Source organism: Octopus sinensis, linkage group LG1 (genome assembly GCF_006345805.1).
Source record: "Octopus sinensis linkage group LG1, ASM634580v1, whole genome shotgun sequence".
Classification (NCBI taxonomy): domain Eukaryota; kingdom Metazoa; phylum Mollusca; class Cephalopoda; order Octopoda; family Octopodidae; genus Octopus; species Octopus sinensis.
The window spans coordinates 15,028,390-15,049,982 of record NC_042997.1 but is presented as its reverse complement, the minus strand read 5'-3'; the positions used below and the strand labels follow the sequence as shown (position 1 = coordinate 15,049,982).

At 35.3% G+C, this 21,593-nt stretch overlaps 1 protein-coding gene across 18 annotated transcripts in view; it reads right to left on the bottom strand.

Moving 5' to 3' along the window:
- Positions 1-4,782: 4,782 nt before the first annotated feature.
- The window catches only part of LOC115209082 (TNF receptor-associated factor 2), a 65,186-nt gene continuing 48,375 nt past the window's right edge, over positions 4,783-21,593 (bottom strand). For all 18 annotated transcript variants that reach the window (XM_029777226.2, XM_036510571.1, XM_036510196.1 and 15 more), the window contains 3 exons: positions 11,392-11,469; positions 9,530-9,592; positions 4,783-6,659 (listed from right to left, as the gene is read on the bottom strand). In XM_029777226.2, the coding sequence (XP_029633086.1) occupies positions 5,925-6,659; positions 9,530-9,592; positions 11,392-11,469 (876 nt within the window). In that variant the 3' untranslated portion in view covers positions 4,783-5,924. The remainder of the gene's footprint in view (positions 6,660-9,529; positions 9,593-11,391; positions 11,470-21,593) is intronic.

Genomic DNA, 21,593 nt, shown 5'->3' with positions numbered 1-21,593 from the left:
ATCAATTGAAATAAAGGCAAGGTATTTTAAAAGAAATGTTCCTATATTTAGATACATTCTACTCCCATTGATAGCCAAGCGTAACAAATTTTGTTTGAAACAGTAAATGGTGACATTGTAGCAACAAATCTTAAAACACACACCCCTCTAACTCATGTCTATGTAGGATAACTTAATCTAATAACAAACTTATTTTTCGTTTTGGGATTTGGTTTGCAAGATTCTTTATGTGAGTTCGTGTGTTGAAGCATATTCTGTTGTGTCTGGGGAGAGTCATTTTCTTTTTGTGCCTTACAATGTAACACACTCACCGGTAACATTTCCACTTATTCTCCTATTGAAAAGGTTGCAAGACACACAGAAAATTTTAGGAGAATAAAAATATGAAATAAGTGGAAATTTTACCGGTGAGTGTGTTACATTGTAAGGCACAAAAAGAAAATGATTCTCCCCAGACACAACAAAACTTATTTTTATTTCAAGCATATTCAAAGTGATGAATATGACTGTCTGCTTCCTCATAACTTGAAGATTTATTTCTGTAAAAACAAAAATCACTTAAAAAAAAATTTTTTTTCAAAACAGAAACAAACTTGCTGATTACTTTTTACTTCTCTATATTATGTGCCAAGTCTCATTTGACTTGGTCAAAAGTGAAACTTTTTCTATTACCTCTCCGTGCCAGTGGCACGTAAAATACACCAATCCGACCGTGGCCAGCCTCGCCTGGCACCTGTGCAGGTGGCACGTAAAAAGCACCCACTACACTCACAGAGTGGTTGGCGTTAGGAAGGGCATCCAGCTATAGAAACATTGCCAGATAAGACTGGAGCAGCCTTCTGGCTTCCCAGATCCCCGGTCGAACCGTCCAACCCATGCTAGCATGGAGAACGGATGTTAAATGATGATGATGATGTTTACATCAATGTCTTTGTGCCCGTGTTGTGTTAAAAGCACATGAGCTGGCACCACATTAAAAGCACTCATGCCATTTTATGAAAAATGGCACCCAGTACACTCTGTCAAGTGCTTGGCATTAGGAAGGGTATCCAGTCAGAGAAACCATGCCAAAACATATTGGAACCTAAGCAGCTTCCCAGCCAGCCAGCCAGCTTCCTGTCAGCATGGAAAGTGGATGTTAAATGATGGTGTCTTTTGTCCTGTCATTTCTAACCATATCCACCATTTTTCTAACAATTGGAAAATAAAATACTCTGCTTTAATATATCTCAATAAACCTACACATTCTCCATGAATCAAATTTGTAATGTATTTCACATATTCTTTTCACTATCAACTCCAGAAAATAGAATCAAATTACAATCTTTCTACACAAGGTTAACCTACTGGAAAGTAAATAGCTTTTGTACTGCTAAAACCTTTAGGGATTATATTTGAGAGAGAGAAAGGTGGATTGAAGTATGAAGAATATGTATGTGGGACAGAGAAAGACAGAGGGAAGTAGAATTAAGCAGTTTGTGTGAGAGTAGTAGTTGATTAGTCCCAGTGTCAACTCTGAGCAATCTTATGAGCAAAGGTATTCCAGCCATGACAACCCCATCTTTTTTTCATATATTAAGAATGATATGGTTTAACAGATCCAAAAAAAAAAGGGTAAAGTGTGATGGGAAAAATTTAGTTGCTATTTCTTGCAGGCCAAGCAATCTCAAAGGGGTTCCTAGGTGGTACAGCAATGTAGTCCTGAACAGTGACATTCTTGCCCCAAACCTAAATCAACCCTCACTATAGGAAATTGCTCTGATAATTGGGCAAAAATCTAAGATATTGTCACTAAAACATATCTTATCTTTTACTTGTTTCAGTCTTTGGTCTGTGGCTATGCTGGAGCACCATCTCGAAGAGTTTAGTTGAACAAATCAAAATCTATACTTAGTTTTTTCTAAGCTTTGTACTTATTCTGTTGGTCTATTTTCACTGAACCACTAAGCTATGGGGATATAAACAAACCAATACCGGCTGTCAAGTGGCAGTGCAGAGAAACACAAACACACATATATAATCTACACACAAGATAGAATTCTTTCAATTTCCATCAAACAAATCCACTCACAAGGCTTTAGTCAGCTCAGGGATACAGAAGGCACTTGCTGAAGGTGCTGTCGTGGGATTGAACCAAAGACCACATTGATAGGAAGCAAACTGTTACCAAATACCATTTCACAGCTGATCTTATTGATCATGTGTCTGCAGGAGCATCACCAAATATCTAGGAGTGTGATTTCTTTTGTTAAGTCATGGGTGTCTTATTAAGAATTGAATTTGCTAACACATGAATCTATCATACTGCTTGGCAGCTTCGTCAAGGGTCTTTTACCATAGCATTCAGATCATCAGTGCTTTGTGAGCTGAATTTAGTAGTCAGCAAATGAGTGGAAGCCAGTTGTGTATAAATATATATATATTATCCATTCATTAAACATCTGTTTTTCCATAAGTTATTTGAGGCAGGATTTTAGGGTTGGATGTGCTTCTTGGCAACGATCAACTGTTTTACAAGAGATTTTTATATTCCACCTGTATTTCAAAGGATAGAGCAACTAATCATTAACATTGTTTTGTTCATGCAGTGACAAGTGAAATAATGCATTCATTTGCATATACATTACATACACTTACAGGTGAAACTTAGAGTAACAAGAGACTGACTTGACTAAAATAAAATACATCATTAATATCAGCTATGGTACTGCATACTATTTTTTCCAACAGTTAACAACTGTGTGTGTGCGTGTGTATATATCTAAAGTGTGGAGGCGCAATGGCTCAGTGGTTAGGGCAGCGAACTCGCGGTCGTAGGATTGTGGTTTCAATTCCCAGATCGGGCGTTGTGAGTGTTTAATGAGCGAAAACACCTAAAGCTCCACGAGGTTCTGGCGATCCCTGCTGTACTCTTTTGCCGGCCTGCTGGCTTAGCCAGCGGGGTGGCATCATTTGAAGGCTAAAGCAATGCAAAGAGCATTGTGACCAGCAATGTGTAGCAACATCTGATAGCCTGGTTGGTCACGTGATCATGTGATATCTAAAGCACTTGGGCCAGTGCCATGTAAAAAGCACTCAGTACACTCTGTAAAGTGGTTGGTGTTAGGAAGGGCATCCAGCCATAGAAACCATGCCACAACAGACAATCAGAGCCTGGAGAGCTCCCTGGCTGGCCAGCTCCTCTCAAACTGTCCAACCCATGCCAGCATGGAAAACAGATGTTAAACGATGATAAATTCCCATTTGACTCAACCCTTGCTCTTGAAAACTATATCACTCTAAAACTCACCGTTTAACCCTTTTGTTACCATATTTCTGTTGAATACAATGCCTTTGTTTTAATTAATTTTGAAAAATTATGTAAAAGAGAAAAAAACCTAAGTATAAATGATAAATCCAGTGTTTAGAAAATAACATGATTTTTTTTACAGGTTATAATTTAGACATTTTAACCTTTTAGCATTCAGATTACCCTGTCAAAAGTAATGCTTATTTATTCACAATGTTTTGAATTAATTCTGCATTATCTTGAAGCTTCAAGAGGCTGGATCTGGTCAATTTTAAACATAAAACAGAATATTTTGGCTGGATATGGCCAGTTTAAATGCTAATGAGTTAAATCAAGAACTTTGCATCATAGAACTAAGAGTGGTCTCAGGTGGGTTGGCATCAAAAGAGTTAAATTCACTGGTCAAATATTAACACAGAAACTAAATATTAACCGGGTAGTTTCAACTTTTGGTGGGGAGGAAAATTACAAGATTTTTTCATAAATATAATATTTAGATTCAGAACATCAATTTCTGCTACTATAATTATTTACAAAGATTTACTTAAAAAATGTCTCAAAATCATTGCATTAGTCATATTAATAAAATCCACTCTTAAAGTGAAACTTTCTTGTATATTAACAAATTGAAAAGAAAAAAAAAGAATTACATAATTTTAATAACAGTTTATCATATCAATGGTTTATTTTTTCTCAAGTTTAGTATCAGAAATTCCTATTTCAAAATGTATAAATGTTTTGAAAAATTTCTTGTGTATTATTAGCAAATTGAACAAATAATTATATCATTTCAACAGCAGTTTATCAAATCAGTTTTTTTCCCCCAGAAGTTTAAAAAGTACCAGAGGTTTCTAAATTTCATAATATATAAAAATTTTTGATGGGGAGAACAATGATTAGGACAAATTTTATTTTATATATTTTCAAACATTCTATTTTGGTACCTTATCAAAATGCATTTTAATTTATTCATATTGTTCCTTTGATAAGAACAACAGGTCCATCATATTACATATATATTTCTAAAAAGATGTAGATGAGGAAAAGAGAGTAGACTAGTAAATTTTATTAAATTTTAAGAGCTGGCATTAGACATGATTTAGTCAAAAACAGATGTAAGAAAGAAGGCAGTAAGACGGAAGGCAACAACTATTAAGAAATTAAGGGGAAAATCCACCTAGTCATTATTTGGGATATAAGATATGATATACATATGATCCCAAATAAGAAGACCAACAAATAACAGACTAGAAGGCTTAACTAAACTATTTGACAATAGTACATTTCTTTTCCAATATTTTTTATCTCAAACTTGAGCTTCTCTCTATAATAATAATAATAATAATAATAATGTTACTGGCATTGAACACAACATGCAACAAGTGTGTAACAGAACTAAGAACAATACAAGGAAACAAAACACCTCACATATACACGCTTTTATACATATTAATCAAGCATATAGCAGTAAATTAGAGAAAAAAACCCCAATATTAATAGATTAAAGTGCATTTATTAAGAAATAAGCTAGTGAGCTGCTAATTAAAAAAAAAAAAAAGGTTTTGTTTAGAGGCTGTTGGAAGGTGAATATCCAGTGTAATTTCATGTGTGGAATTACTGAGTTCTTGGTCTAGGCATGGTCTTATATACTCAACAAATGGAAAATGATTTGGAGAAAGGTAGTTCAACAGAAATGTCTAGAAATTACAAATGAATGTGTACAGTTATAATCATAGAATAAGTTATAATTAAAAGATGAAATATTTATCTTCGTAGTAGGTATCTATGGCAGCAGCAGCAGCAGCTTTACAGTCACTTCAAAAACTATTAACTTAAGTTCCATCAACTCCCATTTTTACTTGTGACTGGAGCATGATGTTTTCTTTCTTGCTTTCTCTTTCTCTCATTTGTGCTCTCTTGCGCTCACCTTTTATTTAAAGAAACCAAACTAAATTTAGAATTTGATAGTTGACTTTTGGCAAACTACTTCAGCATTTTATTTCGTTATTTCCAATGCAACTGATGAAAAGCAACATGATGTCCAGCTACTGGTGGCAGCAGCAGATCAGAAATAATTTATTAGCTTTATGTCAGAATAAAAGCAGTGTTGGTTGGGAAAAAAAAAAAGAATGTAATGTAAAAACCTTTTAATTGCGTGCAGTGATGGAAAGAAATTTGGCAGTCAATTCAAAAGGTTTGGTACAAACATCAAAACCAGCAAAGAGAGAACAATAGTCAGCCAGCATACTATGAATAGTAAAGTCAAAAAAATACTGTTTTTGGGGAGAGGGTTTTTGTTTTTATTTCCGCGGAAGCATGTCGCTCCACCCACTTTCCAAAAACAAATATATATACAGGCTTAAATGATATAGATTTTGGTTGTAATTGTTTGATCCATGAAAGGTTTGTGTATTTTTACAAATTTATATTCAATAAACAATATTCAATAATTAACAAGTCATCAAGTAAAAAAATAGCCATTTTATACAATAAAACCATTATTGGTTTTTCTAAATTTCAATGCATTATAAGGAATTACGATGATTGCAAATGGACACAAACGGTAAGGAAGCAAGTTCTTCCTCACTAAAACCAAGCATAACCACTCTCTAGAAATAAAGATTAATATAAATAATTAAGGGGTAAAGTTGACTGGCATTCGTTCTAGTCCTGTAGTATCAACAACTACTTTGAAGAAAGCTGTATTACTTTTCACATATGTATTTGGAGAGTTAAGCTTATCGAGTGACAGGAACAAAGGACAGCCACTTGCAATATTCATCTTGTTTTCTGGACGTTGAAATGAAGTACTTTTAGCATCAGGTCGGAAGCTGTCAATAACATGCTTTGTTCCTGATTGATCCAGCATCATTAATGAAACCTTTTGTTGAAAAGGCCACGCCAGAAGTGCATCATATGAGCCTCGCATGACAACAAAAAAAAGTGATATATATTTTCCTTTCCCCATGCCATCGCCATTTAGGTAGAGTCTAAGACACATCTTGTAACCGTACTTGCTAGTGTAGAATGGGGTTGAATATAAACTAGGACATGTTCCTTTTACTGCATCTTTACGCCGTTTTTCAAAGTCGTCTAATTTCCAAATAAATGTTCCATCATAACTAGGAATGTTTTCAAGTAGTGGTTCTTTCAAAGAGAGAAGTGGTTGAATTGTGCTAGTTAATTTTTTTAAATCAGACTGGAAAACTCCAACTAATTTGTCAATTTTAAGAAAATTCTTTTCAAATTTTTGACACCCCATTTCACTGTTTCCAGAATTATTCTTGCATTTTTCTATATTCTTTTTTAAAATCAACATGTGTTCTTCAAGCTGTTCAAGAAGATGGTTTGATACTAATTTTGAGGAAATCTGTGTAAAAATGAAAAAGATACAAATAGTATAAAAGGTATGGTAATGTATTAATATAACTTCAAAACAGAAACAGAATTAAACATCAGAAATATTTTATGTGTTAATCAAATCACAAGAAGAATTGGCTGTGTGGTAAGTAGCTTGCTTACCAACCACATGGTTCCGGGTTCAGTCCCACTGCGTGGCACCTTGGGTAAGTGTCTTCTACTATAGCCTCGGGCCGACCAAAGCCTTGTGAGTGGATTTGGTAGATAGAAACTGAAAAAAGCCCATATATATATATATATATATATATATATATATATATATGTATGTATGTCTGTGTTTGTTCCCCCCAACATCGCTTAACTGATGCTGGTGTGTTTATGTCCCCATAACTTAGTGGTTCGGCAAAAGAGACCGATAGAATAAGTACTAGGCTCACAAAGAATAAGTCCTGGGGTCGATTTGCTCGACTAAAGGCGGTGCTCCAGCATGGCCGCAGTCAAATGACTGAAACAAGTAAAAGAGAGTAAAGAGAGTTGTTTTGTTTCATGAATAAAATAATTGTTTAATAGAACTAAATGGTTTTCTGTCAATTTCAACAATGAGTATTTCTCAGTTGTTTGATGAACACAACCCTCTATTCACTGAATTACAGCACAAGTGGCTTAATATCCCTCAGACACTTATATCTTTAATTCAATTCTTAAGCAGAATTAATGTAATTGTGTGTGACAAGGCTTTCAAGTTCTTTTTACCCAGTTTTACTCACAAAGTTTCATATGACTTGATGCTATGGTAAAAAAAAACATTTGCCCAACCAATATGCCATGCAATAGGAATGCACCTGTGTTCTCAAGATTGTAAAATTCTAAAACCACTTGATCATGACTACATCTATATACATATATTCACTGGTCCAAGATGTCACATAGTGGTACTGAACCCAGGACCTCATAATTATTGCAAAGCAATTTTTTTACTCATTCAGCTGTACTTGCATCAGTAAAATAAGGTCGCAATAATATAGGATATGTGATGTCAAAGGTTTATTTTATAAGTGATACTTTAAGAAAACATTTAAGTGTCAAATTAATGTAAACACATTTCTATATGCACGCATCTATACAAACATACATGTACACAGCCATCTACCCACACAAAAACACTTATGTCTGCAGAATGTAAGCATCGCTTATTACTAAAACTATTTTGCTCTAATTCAGTTTTTTTACCTCTTCAGTTTATATATAAAAAAAGTTTTGAAATAAAATAATTGCAATGTAAATTAAAGTATGAATTCCTTGATCTCAATGTTGCATCAAGCTTTCATACATTTTAAATCAAGCAGCAGACTCATTTAAGAATTAAAAATGTATTAAGGACACAGCCTTCTTTGATAAATAAAACTGAAAGTATAATGGACTATAAAAGAGGAGCTGCAGATCCTCACTACTTGATTTGAAGGAATAGACTAAATCTCTTGATTTAAATTTCACTCATTTGAAGTAATGAGGAAAAAGAAAAAAATTCATTATGAGAGTAATGAAGAATTTCTTTTCTTTTATTTTTGACCCAAAATATCTGGAACAATATGAAAACTAATGAACAAATGTGCTTGCAGTGGCAAATATAAACCATGTCGAATTGTAAATCACACAATTTCTATAGGTATACAACAGACAGAGTTTTGACAACATGTACATGTTTGGTGTTTTACTTCAATAAGTTAATGTGTAATTAATAAAAGGAAGAAAAAAAATTATTCACAACAAGGATTAAATAAATTGAAGGCTCTCTCTTGTTCCTTCAATTTATATTATTTTTTATATATATATATATATATACACATGAAGGAAAACTTGTAGTTTGCTTGAAGCATTGTGATACAGAGGTAAAATAACAAAATAAGGAAGACAGACAGTGTCTTACAATGCTAAAAGGGAAAGTTTAGTAACTTTTATATATTTTAGGCACAAAGGCCCATTATCAGAAATGAATGGAGTTAAGAAAGCCTGAAATACATAAAGGTTACTAAACTTTCTCTTTTTGCATTGTAAGAAGCTCTGCATCTTCATTATTTTATTATTCAACTTACACATCTCAGATTGTTAATAAGTACATTGTTTTGTCAAATGGTAGGTATTATCTTGGGTTCGTCCCACCTCTCCAAGCTGCCTTTGTGGCAAAAATTTGAAATAATTATATTGGGTTGGTGCATAATTGATTGACTGATTGATTGATTCTAGTTTCAGCTCATGAGCTGTAGCCATGCTGGGGCACCGCCATTTAATTAACTTTTATTTTATTTTGGTGTTTTATTTTTGAATAAATTTAGAATTAAAAAAAGGGGTCATTAGTTATGCACTAACCCAATATTTTAAAGAAAATGTCTCCCAAAAATCTTTTTGACAAAAGAAGATGAGTTAAACAATTATCAATTTAAATATCATGCTTAACAAATCTATATCATATAAGTGATATCATATAAGTGGAAATATTACTTAAAATATATTTATGATACACAATACAAGACGTAAAAATTTAATTTCATGTTACATGTCCCCATGCATTCTGGATTTCAAAATTATACAACTTCAGAAATTATACAATAAAAATGAGAAAATTGTGCACTAGTTTGTAATTCTGTCAGAAGCCAAAGAAAGCAACTTTATCAGCAGAGTGACAGAAGAATCAAAATAACGGTAAAAGAAAAGAAAACAAACTTTGAAAATATAATTGCAACCTGTAGAGTGTGTATTTACAATACAATCTACACTATAAAGTTAAAAAGCAGTTTGAATGCTTCATTACATTGCATGTTAATGCTAGTTAAAATGATAAATCTGTGTTATATGACAATCATAAATGTAAACAATACAAACCTTTACACCGCAGTTAAGAGGACAATCAACAGGATAGGGGCAATCTTTCTTATGGTTCTCCATCTAGTAAATACGTAAAATGAAGTTAAAGTTAATGACAGCTATGCATCATAATTAAATAGCACATACAATATTGTTGCTCTTCCAATTCTGTCATGTTACTAAAATGCCAAGATAATATAATCTTTTTTTTTATCACAGTAATTTTAAGCCAGATTCATTTTTCACACATACATTTTCATATTTGCAAAGGGTAGATATTTTTTAAAGATCATTCTTCATAATGAATCAGAGATTTTGAAAGTTAAATACCTTCGTTAATTTTAAATTAACAAATAGGATATTAACAACTGCACATAAAAGACAATATAATGTTGTTCATGATCCGAAAATTAGAAGTGTAAGAATAGCCTCAACTCTTTGTCACATTATATCTTTATGAATTTAATATTCTATTTAATAGAATCATATGCTAATTTTTCTACTCTATGTCAGGAGACATAAAAACCACACCCACCACCCTGAAGCAAGTATGACTTGGTAGCATGTATAAATAATTTTTTAAGTGCTTATTTGGACTTGAGTAGACTGAGACATTTGTCCTCTCACTTTTGACCCAGTTAGACATCAAGGATATGATGGTTGGAGAAGGCTGCATAGTACTTAGCTGGTACTTATTTTTAACTGAGTGACATGAAGTACCACCAGGCTCTCGAAATGAATCCACAACCTTATGACAGTAACACTATATCCACAATGCCATATGCCTAGAGTATATCCAAAAGTTGGGTTAATTTTAGACTACAATCTTATTTTATAAACCGACAGTAAATCCAAAGGAATCACTGATTTAGAGATTTTTTAAGGTTTATACATTTGCATTAATAAGAAAATTATTTGTTATGAATTTCATTTTGACCTCTCCCTAGGATACATAACTATCTCTTTATGTACATATTAAATATATCTAAAACCTGCATAAGTCCAACGCAATACTTTTTAAAATAATCTTCAAATTCTAATGTGATCATGCAATACGTTTAATGAACCTAGGCAAATATTTCATAAAAATATGAGCTCTTCCTTATACATATATTTAGCAATATTTATACTATAACAGAGTAAAACTGAATATAAAAGGGAGGAATAGTCAATGCAGAATGAAATAACAGAGTGGAATAATGAAGAAATTAAACATTAACCCTTTCGTTACTGTATTTATTTTGAGATGCTCTGTGTTTCTTTCGATTAATTTTAAATATGACAAAGAAGTTAGTAAAATAACTTAGTTATCATTCAGCTAGTGTTAGGAACATAAACTGTGACTAAGGTTTGGTGGAAGATTTTAATTCAAAACTTATGAAAACAAGACATTTGTACTACAGAGCCGGTTTCAGCCGGGTTGGTAACGAAAGGGTTAAGAATTGAACCTGGTAAACATAATTTGCAAATAAATATGAAATTTTGTTAAGTTGTGTGACTGAAAACATTATGTTACAATTATGATTTCCCTTGGAATTAAGAAGAACGATGGACAACTGTCTGCGAAACAAAGTAGTGTCAACATGGCAATGGAGACAATGACATGAAAATCCAGACAAGTTTATGGGAAGCATGCTGTGTTATGTAACTTGCACCAGCTTTGTGTAAGTATTATCAATTTAAATGAAAACTATTTCCAGATTTTCTACAATCTGAATCAAATCACACTAGCTTGTATGAATTGAACTCAGACAGCAAACGGTTTAGTATGAAGTTATCTAGTTTGATATTTGACAACAACAGGGATTAAACTGAATTGAAACAAGTTAAAAAAATAAAAAAATTCATTGCACCATCACAATTTTCTTTACTTTACTTACTTCACACATAGGAATCTTCCCTTCGAAACATCTATCGCATACTTCTGGTCTCCACTCACAGTTTCTGCTGTGCTGCTGCTACAAGAACAAAAGCCATGCAAATAAGTAAATAATACTTCACATCTATTCAGATCTGAAACAAAAGTTTTTAACATAAAAAAAAGAACAACAACCAAAAATGACAAAAACATTGTATGTTGCAACAATCTGTGAATTGTTCCATAATACTTTAGCATCTATTTCCCCACATGTGGGATTTAATGGAAAGGACTAAGACCACTCAATACATGAAAGCAACAACACACAGCATAAAGAAAGCTTTGTTCTATAAATAAATAAATTTTTTTTAAAATGCAACATAATGACCAACCTTCTACATTTTAAAATCATGTGTATAAACTCTATCTTAAAATATTTACAAATAAAGCAACTTTAAGGTTTATTTTGAACATCATCTTCCTATCATGTCCATTTTTTTCCAATGTTGGTATGGGTTGGATAGGTCGCGCAGTGTCTTGTCACTTGTTCACTATCTTTGTTATTTGGCATGTGCAGCTACAAAGAAAACCCAGCTATCTTTGTTACTGTGCTAATATTTCTGCATGGTAAGGTGGCAAGCTGGCAGAAACGTTAGCATGCCGGGCGAAATGCTCAGCAGTATTTTGTCTGTCTTTACGTTCTGAGTTCAAATTCCACCGAGGTCAACTTTTGCCTTTCATCCTTTCGGGATCAATAAATTAAGTACCAGTTGCATACTCGGGTTGATTTAATCGACTGGCCCCCTGCCCCCCAAAGTTTTGGGCCTTGTGCCTAGAGTAGAAAAGAATATTTCTGCATGGTTTTTAAGGGTGGATGTCTGTCATCCTACCAAGAATTTTATAGCAGATCAGATGCAGTTTTTGCAATCTTAACACTAGAGGGGTTGTCTCCAACAAGACTAAATGTCCCCACTATCCTATGTCACCTTTATTCCTTCTTCTTTGGCATGGCTTTTACAGTGAGCTGGCCTTCATATCACCAAACACACCATAAAGTGTGGATTGGGTGCATTTTATTATGTCACTGGCATTAAAGAGACTGCCATTCATAGACAATGAAATATTTGGAGACTTTGCATACATTAGAATTACTATTAATAATTAAATTAATACATAAAGGCACAGGCATGGCTGTGTGGTAAGAATCTTGCTTCCCAACCACACTGTTCCAGGTTCAGTCCCATTGTGTGACACCTTGGGCAACTGTCTTTTACTTTAGCCTTGGGTCAACCAAAGCCTTGTGAATGGATTTGGTAGACAGAAACTGAAAGAAGCCCATCTGTGTTTGTTCCGTCACCACTTGACAATTAGTGTTGGTGCGTTTACGTCCCAGTAACTCAGCGGTTCAGCAAAACAGACTAATAGAATTAGTACTAGGCTTAACCCTTTAGTATTTAAACCGGCCATATCCGGCCAAAATAGTTAATCTGTTTTATGTTCAAACTGACCAGATCCAGGCTCTCACACCTACCCTACAATGTTATTCTACATTAAGTAATTACACCATCAAGATCTTGAAGATATGAGATAATGCATGACTAATTCAAATCAATGGGAATCAATAAGCATTATGTTTGATAGAATAATCTGAACACTAAAGGGTTAAGAAATAAGTCCTGGGGTTGATTTGTTCAACTAAAACCCTTCAAGGTGGTGCTCCAGGATAGCCACAGTCAAATGACTAAAACAAGTAAAAGAATAAAAGAAAAATTAAATAGTGAAAATACGGTAATTTTTTTTTTAGGTGCATTGAGAATGTTTCCTATCAGTACAGAGAGCCACAAACATGAAAAATAAAATGGAAGGGATAGTGTAGACATTAGAATTAGCATAGTAAGTCATACAAGAAGACCGAAATATTTGGAAATTTTGTATATGTTAGAATTGTTAGCAATAATGAAAATATTGACTATAACACCGGAGTACACAAAATGGTCATCAGTGGGGTTTTAGGTTAGGTGGCCATGTGAAGACTGACTGTGCCCTGGGAGGAACATATAGAGGCTCATGAGAGGAAACTTGCCATATACCAGAGGCTGGTAGAGCAGTGCAGAAAATGGGGTTAGAAGGCATGTTGCAAGCCAACTGAGGTGGGCTGCAGGGGTTTTGTAGGTGCATTCATTCTGCAAAGCTCTGATTGGCACAGCAGAGAGGAGGGTCATAACTTCCATGCTGAAGGTGTAGAGAAGGCCACTAATTGGCTTTAGATAAAGTGGGCAGATCAGTGCTTTGCTGCCACTGGGATGCCAGTGAGGACTTGATCAACTTCTGGTGGATCAACTGGATGAAAGGCTCTGCCCTCTGACATTAAAGATCTGAAACCCCCCCGAGACTCAAGAAACATTATTGATGACATCCCAGAGATCCGTGAGATATATCTTGAAACAGATTTTGGTTAGAAATTCTATTTTGAATCTATGTAACTAATGTTTTCTGGTCAGCATTATCAATTCAATTACCAAATTTTCTTTCCCTCTGACTCAAAGACTTAATTACTGTTTCAGAAATTATTACAACTGAAGGGAAAGTTAAGTAAGAGGGGAAAAAAATCTCCCGCAAAGTGAGATTTTTCTTTTTTGCTTGATATCTCATACCAGTTTAAAAATTGTGAACCTGCAAATTTTGGTTTTAATTACTATTGGTCTTATTTATTTGCATCTTACTTTTTTGGTCTCTCAAATATACTGATTTTTTGTGGCATTATTTCAAGCCAGCTAGCTTTTTTGCACAAACTGCATGTGCATTTTTCTCGCGTACGCATAGTATCGATTGCAACAGCTGATGTACTTGCGCGTACAAATGCACGTTCTCACGGCTTTATCGATCACATTCTCACCTGGAATCGAGTTTTGTAATATTTTCAAGACTTATACACGCCATGATACCGTCGGTATCTACATATCAAATTTGAACGCAATCGGATGGAGGATGCCTGAGATCCTAGAAGACACACACACAGACAGACAGAACGGATTTTATATTTTAATATATTTCGAAAATGACTTTATCAGTCTTTAGCTGGTGTTTGCAATGTAAATAAATTTACATGAAATTTAGAAGGTTTTCAATAAGATTTTTTAAAACAAAAAATTGGTATTAGAGAAGCAGGGGGTGGTTTCAGAAGGATTTGTACCAAAAGGGTTAATTGGTGATTTTAGGAACAAGAGTTTTAAGGAACTATATCTATCCAAATACCATCTGAGGTTTTAATGTAAAATGAAATTGTACTTATCTTCTAGCTAGGTGATGTTCCACATCATTCAGAGATATCTCTGTTACAGCTTATCCATAAAAAAAAAAATATTAAATTTTTTTTTAATTGGATCAGGAGAGAGAACTCCTCTCTGACAGGTCCCAAGGTAACTGATAGGAGAATGGCCTCTAGATAACAGGATTAGAGGCAAGTATGGAAATAAGCTCTCCTGGATTTAACAGGAGTTGCCTTTCAGCAAGGGATAGCACCTGACAACCACTCAGTCGGGGATTACAGGTGAAGCCATGGGAAGCAATATGATAGATGTGTAATTTTATGTGAAAGAGTCATCCACTGGCCAATAGCACTACTCATACAATACAGTAAATGGCCAGGATCACCAAGTTTGCAAAGCGTATCATTGCTAATGTGTTTAAACCTAGCAATCATCATCATCATTTAGCGTCCGCTTTCCATGCTAGCATGGGTTGGATGGTTCAACTGGGGTCTGTGAAGCCAGAAGGCTGCATCAGGCCCAGTCTGATCTGGCAGTGTTTCTACGGCTGGATGCCCTTCCTAACGCCAACCACTCCGTGAGTGTAGTGGGTGCTTTTTACGTGCCACCCGCACAGGAGCCAGACGGAGTTGGCAAACAGCCACGGACGGATGGTGCTTTTTACGTGCCACCGGCACAGGGGCCAGGCGAGGCTGGCAACGGCCACAATCGGATGGTGCTTTTTACGTGCCACCGGCATGGGGGGCCAGGCGAGGCTGGCAACGGCCATGAATGGATGGTGCTTTTACGTGCCAATGAAAGATTAATCCAAGAAAGCTCAACCAGATGATTCTTTTTTTAAAAAAAATTACAGGAGTGGTCACTTTAGGTGTTGAACTTTTAATTATGTAGACAAGAGTTTAAAACTTGCTTACAGCATTATGCCATCAACCCAGACATCATAATTCCAGTTGTCATTATGTTACTTAGCCTGTTGGTAATGCTTTCACATGATTAGAAGAAAAGAGAGAAAGAAAAAGAGGGAGAGAGAAGCATCCATGACATGGTAGGGGGAACATAATATTTATTAGGAGGTTAAAAAAAGTTAGTTGACGGTAGTGGTATAGAGGAGAGTTAGGAATATAATTTTAGCAGAGGGGTGATGTTCAGATGGTGAGATCAAAGAAAGGCAGAGAAAGAGAGATGATGATGGTGGTGAGTGCATAGTGAAAGGTATTTTTTTTTTTTGATTAGACTAAATTTTTTTTTTATCACCTATTACTTAATGCATGCACATCCCAAAGTTGCCATTCACTTTAGAAAGAAACCAGTCTTCTGTTTGCCTGTCATTTGCAATGACTATCAACAAATCACAAGGGCAGTTATTTGATAAAGTGGGGTTGTTCTTGCTTGAACCTGTATTCAGCCATGGACAGCTATATGTTGCATTCTCAAGGACTTGCAAATTATCTGATGTGAAAGTTAAAGCTACCAATGCCGACAAACAAGGGAAAACTTACATGAAGAACATAGACTGAAAAGAAATATTGAATTGAAGGGTGTATGCAAATTGAAATGTGTATTAGTTCTGACCCATCGCCATGGATAAGTTACCAGCAACGTAGTTTTCAGAGCATACCATGTTGCATTAAATTTTTACTCCGTGAAATTGTAACCCCTAAATTTGACATAAGCTGATACTGTTTACTTTGTCTTCTGTCAATGATTGTTGAAGGAATGAATTTAAAATATTCAGGGTGATTCAGTTTAGACATTTTCAAACTAAATGGCATTTACTCATTATCATTATTATTTTACATCCATTTTTCTATACTAGCATGGGTTGGACAGTTTGACAGGAGCAGTCAAACCAGAAAACTATGCCAAGCTTCGCTGTCTGCTTCAGCATGGTTTCTACGTTTTGATACTCTGAAAGCAGACGTAATCTGAACTCTAATTTCAATCCTAGCTTTAAATATTTATACTGTATAGGGCTACTGATATTGTTGTTATCATCATCATCATCATGCCATGATTTTATGCTAACATTTGTAATCATCCCACTGCATGGCACCATGGGCAAGTATCTTTTATTGCCTTAAGCTGACCAATGCCTTCTGAATGAAATTTGGTAGATGGAAATTGTATGCACACATATTTTTTCTAGGTGTCTCCACACTAACATCAAGTGAGCAACAGTGGCATCATGCTTGTATTTCTAATAAACAATAGTTTCTGTAGCTCTGAAGTTTTGAAGTGTGAAAGCTAATTTAAATAAATATTCCTTATTTGAAAATCAGGTGACATTTAGAAACAGAAATGGTATCCAGTGGTAGAATACCACTTTAATAAGTCTTGTTCCATATATGTCAGTACAGAAAAAGTAAATGTAAAACGATACCAATGCTTTTGCATTTCATAAGTCACAACATTTGCAACAATATGTTAATTTACTTATAGATGTTATTTTAATTAGAGTAAGGTTTCATAACATTAACATCTAAGTGTTAATCTGCCATGCTTCTTTCATGCTTCTGCAAACATCACTTACCCATCCATACCACTTATATTCAATTTCTTGTATAATTTGAGGGTATGCCCTGACACATCTTCACCACCATCTTTTCCAACAGGATAACCATGTCTCTCCCTTACAGCAAGACACCTGTTCATGTCCAACTATTATACTTTAATCTCTCATCACCTGGTATAGAACCACCTCCTTCAATACTATTCCTCACCCCACCCCCGTTGTAACTTACTTGGAGACCTCATTCGTGCCAGTGCCATATAAATAGCACCCAATACACTCTGTAAAGCAGTTGGCATTAGGAAAGGTATTCAGTCATAGAAATCATGCAGGTATTGGTGCTTAGTGCAGTACTCTCGTTTGCCAGCTCCCGTTGAACTGTCCAACTCACACTAACCCGGAAAACATTTGTTAAAAGATGGTGATGGAGCGTTTTAAAAAGTTCAAGGGATAAAAAACCCGCAGAGAGTGAGATGTGTCAACAGTCTCAGCCAGCTAACAGAATGATACTCTTTTACTTGTTTCAGTCATTTGACTGCGGCCATGCTGGAGCACCGCCTTTAGTCGAGCAAATCGACCCCGGGACTTATTCTTTGTAAGCCCAGTACTATTTCTATCGGGCACTTTTGCCGAACCGCTAAGTGACGGGGACGTAAACACACCAGCATCGGTTATCAAGCAATGCTAGGGGAACAAACACAGACACAAACATATACACACACACTTATATATATATATATATACATATATACGACAGGCTTCTTTCAGTTTCCGTCTACCAAATCCACTCACAAAGCATTGGTCGGCCCGGGGCTATAGCAGAAGACACTTGCCCAAGATGCCACGCAGTGGGACTGAACCCGGAACCATGTGGTTGGTTAGCAAGCAACTTACCACACAGCCACTCCTGCGCCTATTATTAAGACGAAAGTAAATCAGAACTTACAGCTTCTGAAAGAAGAGTATGAACACTCTGGAGACAATAAATTCTATAACATTTACAGCAAGCATTAATTCTCAATATGTTAGTATGTCATGTATTTTTTTTTTTATCTATGTGCCCTTTTCAAGCCTAGCCAGGCTCATGGGCCCGGTTTCCTGGTTTCTATGGCGTATGTGTTCTCCCCAGCTGGACGGGACACCAGTCCATTGCAGCGTTACTCAAGAAACAGGAAGAAAGAGTGAGAGAAAGTTGGGGCGTAAGAGTACAACAGGGGTCGCACCCCCCCCCTGCCGGAGCCTCGTGGAGCTTTAGGTGATTTCGCTCAATAAACACATACAATGCCCGGTCTGGGAGTCGAAACCATGATCCTCCGACTGCGAGTCTGTTGCCCTAACCACTGGGCTGTTGCGCCTCCACATGTCATGTATTAAAGATCTTATTTAACAAGGTACAGGGCAGTTTTATTTGGAGAAAGAATTATAGTCCTTCAAATCAATTATAGTATACTACTAATAATTATTTACAAAAAAGAAGATAGAAAACAAAGATTATGCATAGTTGGAACTTCAATTTGACTTCCTGTTGTGCATACCAATCCAATAGTCCACAAAATAAAGATTTCTTACAGGGACGAAAAACCAATAATCTTCAAGGTAGAAAAAACAAGACACAAAGTAATTTTCAAGAAAATAAAGTGGTGTAAGTGAAATGGCCCAAAGTAGTTGAGAACAGGCATCTCACAAGCTTGTCTGGTGCTCTCCATTTATTTCTTTAAACACAAGTTTTTCAGTATGGTGAAAGAAATTAAGCAATCAACACGCCCTCTATATAATTGCTAGGAATAGCAGCCAAATTTCCTTCAAAACATACCTACTGTCTTAAAAATTGGAAGGACACTTATAATTCTGGAAGCACTATGCTTTCAAAGGAAAGATGGATGGTCAAGGCCTTTAATCATAGGTCAGCTCAATCAGAGCTGAGCTAGAGCTAAACAAGTGCTTTATATATTTATAGATATATACAGGGTGCAATGGGTAAATTGGTGCCATTTAATTTTTTTGTTTTTGATTTTGTTGACTACACAGTAAAGTAGGGTCAGCTGGGCACCATCTGTGAGGAAAACGGCTCCATGATGCAATTCTCTCTGCCAGAAATTTGGAAACGACGCTGTACTGCTTGGCATTCACGCCAGAAGCCCCAATATAAACAGATAGTGAACATACAGAACAACTGTTGGCTTGCTGTGTCCCCAAAACCTGTACCAAGAGTGATAAAAATCAATCATCCAGTCAACATCATGGTGTTTGGAGAGATGGTGATGTTATGCCTCCATTCGGCTTCCCACATGGCCTCAGACACAACACAAAGGCCTACATTAAGTGCCTGTGCTTGGCAACAGGACTCTGTACCATGCCACATAAGCAGGAGAACCCAGTCATGGTTGTCAGACAATTTCTATGACCACATCACCCCCAACATCTGGTCACCTAACTCCCCAGACTGCAATCCCCTTGATTATTATGTGTGGGGTGCAGTTGAGCGAGAGACAAACAAAACTCCTTGTAACACCAAAGATGAACTGAAGGCAAGGATTAAGGAAGCATTCACCAACTTAAACAAAGAGACTGTCCAAAAGAGTTGCAGGAGATTCCGAAGTCACCTGGAAGTTGTGAATGAAACCAATGGCGATTTTATTGAATGAATTTACTCTTTAGTATTTCATGCTATTTTTATGTAATTTAGATGACAATATATTCACAGCACCCTGTATATATAAATAAATGACAAGAAAACGGGAGTTACATAATCCCCTTTATTAACTTACAGCCATTTCATTTTTAAGAAGCAGTGCAACATCCTATGTATTTAAATGATTTCTGAAATAAACACACTTCATTGTAAAGGCTCCAAGGAAGTCATAAGATGTTGCACAAGCACTCAGTTCTGAAACAGCTGTAAACTAATGAAGGTGATTATGATACACTTGTTCTCTTGTCATTCATTAATTGATATTAAATCTACTTGCCTAATGCTTTACTCTAAAGTTTACGCATATGGAGTTCTATAAACTGATTATTAGTATTGCTGAGCCTAAGCAAAATAAGAAATTATATGTAATGGGCTGGCAACAGGAAGGGATCTAATCACAGAAACCAAGCCACAATATGTGGTGTGTGAGCAAGACAGGCTCTCCAGTCTATGCAGGAGGGCAGTTAAGCTCTAACTTGGACCATAATAACCTATCCAGCTCATATCAGCATCAAGAAATGGATGTGAATTGAAGACACACATAAAGATGAAATTTAACAAAAAAATTAAATGTGCAAAAAACATTTATGTTAAAGGTTTGCAAATCACAAGCGAATACTGCACTGTTCTTACATGGAAAAAAAAGAAGTTTGCAAAGCAACTATAGATATATGAATACAGAAGACTAGTTTATAGCCTTTTTTTAAATAATTTTCTTTTAATCATGTCAAACAACAAATACAAGAAATATTAAAATGCAGATATAAAGTAAATGTATCAAAAAGAATTTAAAATCTCTAAGAAGCAGCTTCTTTTTTATGAGAAACATCTTAGGGTGACAATGATTCTTTGTAAAATAGCCAAGATGTTGAAAGTATACCTATATCTAACGAAATGATAAACAATTTTAAAAAATCCAGAAGACTTATAAATGATTGCAAACTCATTGGAGTATACGAGTCTTTATCATGAAAAATATTCTGAAAAAGGAAGTTAACTTCCACCCTTTAGCATTTAAATTGGTCATATCCAGGCCCAATTATTCTAGCTGTTCTATGTTTAAACCAACCAGCCTCTCGCACCTATACTATAATGTCATTCTAAAACTAAACAATCACATCATTGAAATCTGAAAGCTAGGAGGTAATGCATGATTAACTTAAACCAATGTGAATGAATAAATAAACATTTAACAGAATAATCTGAATGCTAAAGGGTTGAAAAGTAGATGTAGATGGCAGGGAGGAGTGAAAAATGCAACTTTTGAAATTGGTAACCAAGAATTGATATTTTGTTGTGAATTAGGGTTAAAAGAAAGGTGTATAAAGAACTTTATGATTAAATATTTTTTTCAGGCTCCACAACAATTGCAAATTTTAAAAATCACTATTTTTGGTCGAATTTTGGATTTCATGGATTATAAGTCACAACGAATGCATATTTCTGCATAGCAGAATGCAAAACAGTGAATATAGTGTCCTTAAGAGGTTGCATACCAAGTTTCATTATAATCGACTAATATCTTGAGGTCCCACACTGACTATAAAGAGAATGGGAGTGTGAACCACTGCAATGGTTGTTGCACATAGATGTACATCGTACATGTGTGAATTTTTCTGCTTTATACCTTGACTTTAGGCCATTGTATTAAATTTAATGTTGTTTGCATTAAGTGATGACCCATAAGCCAATAACATGTCATGATACTGAATGCCCAATATTTGGTACTCCATGTGATCTTAGTGAGCGAGTTT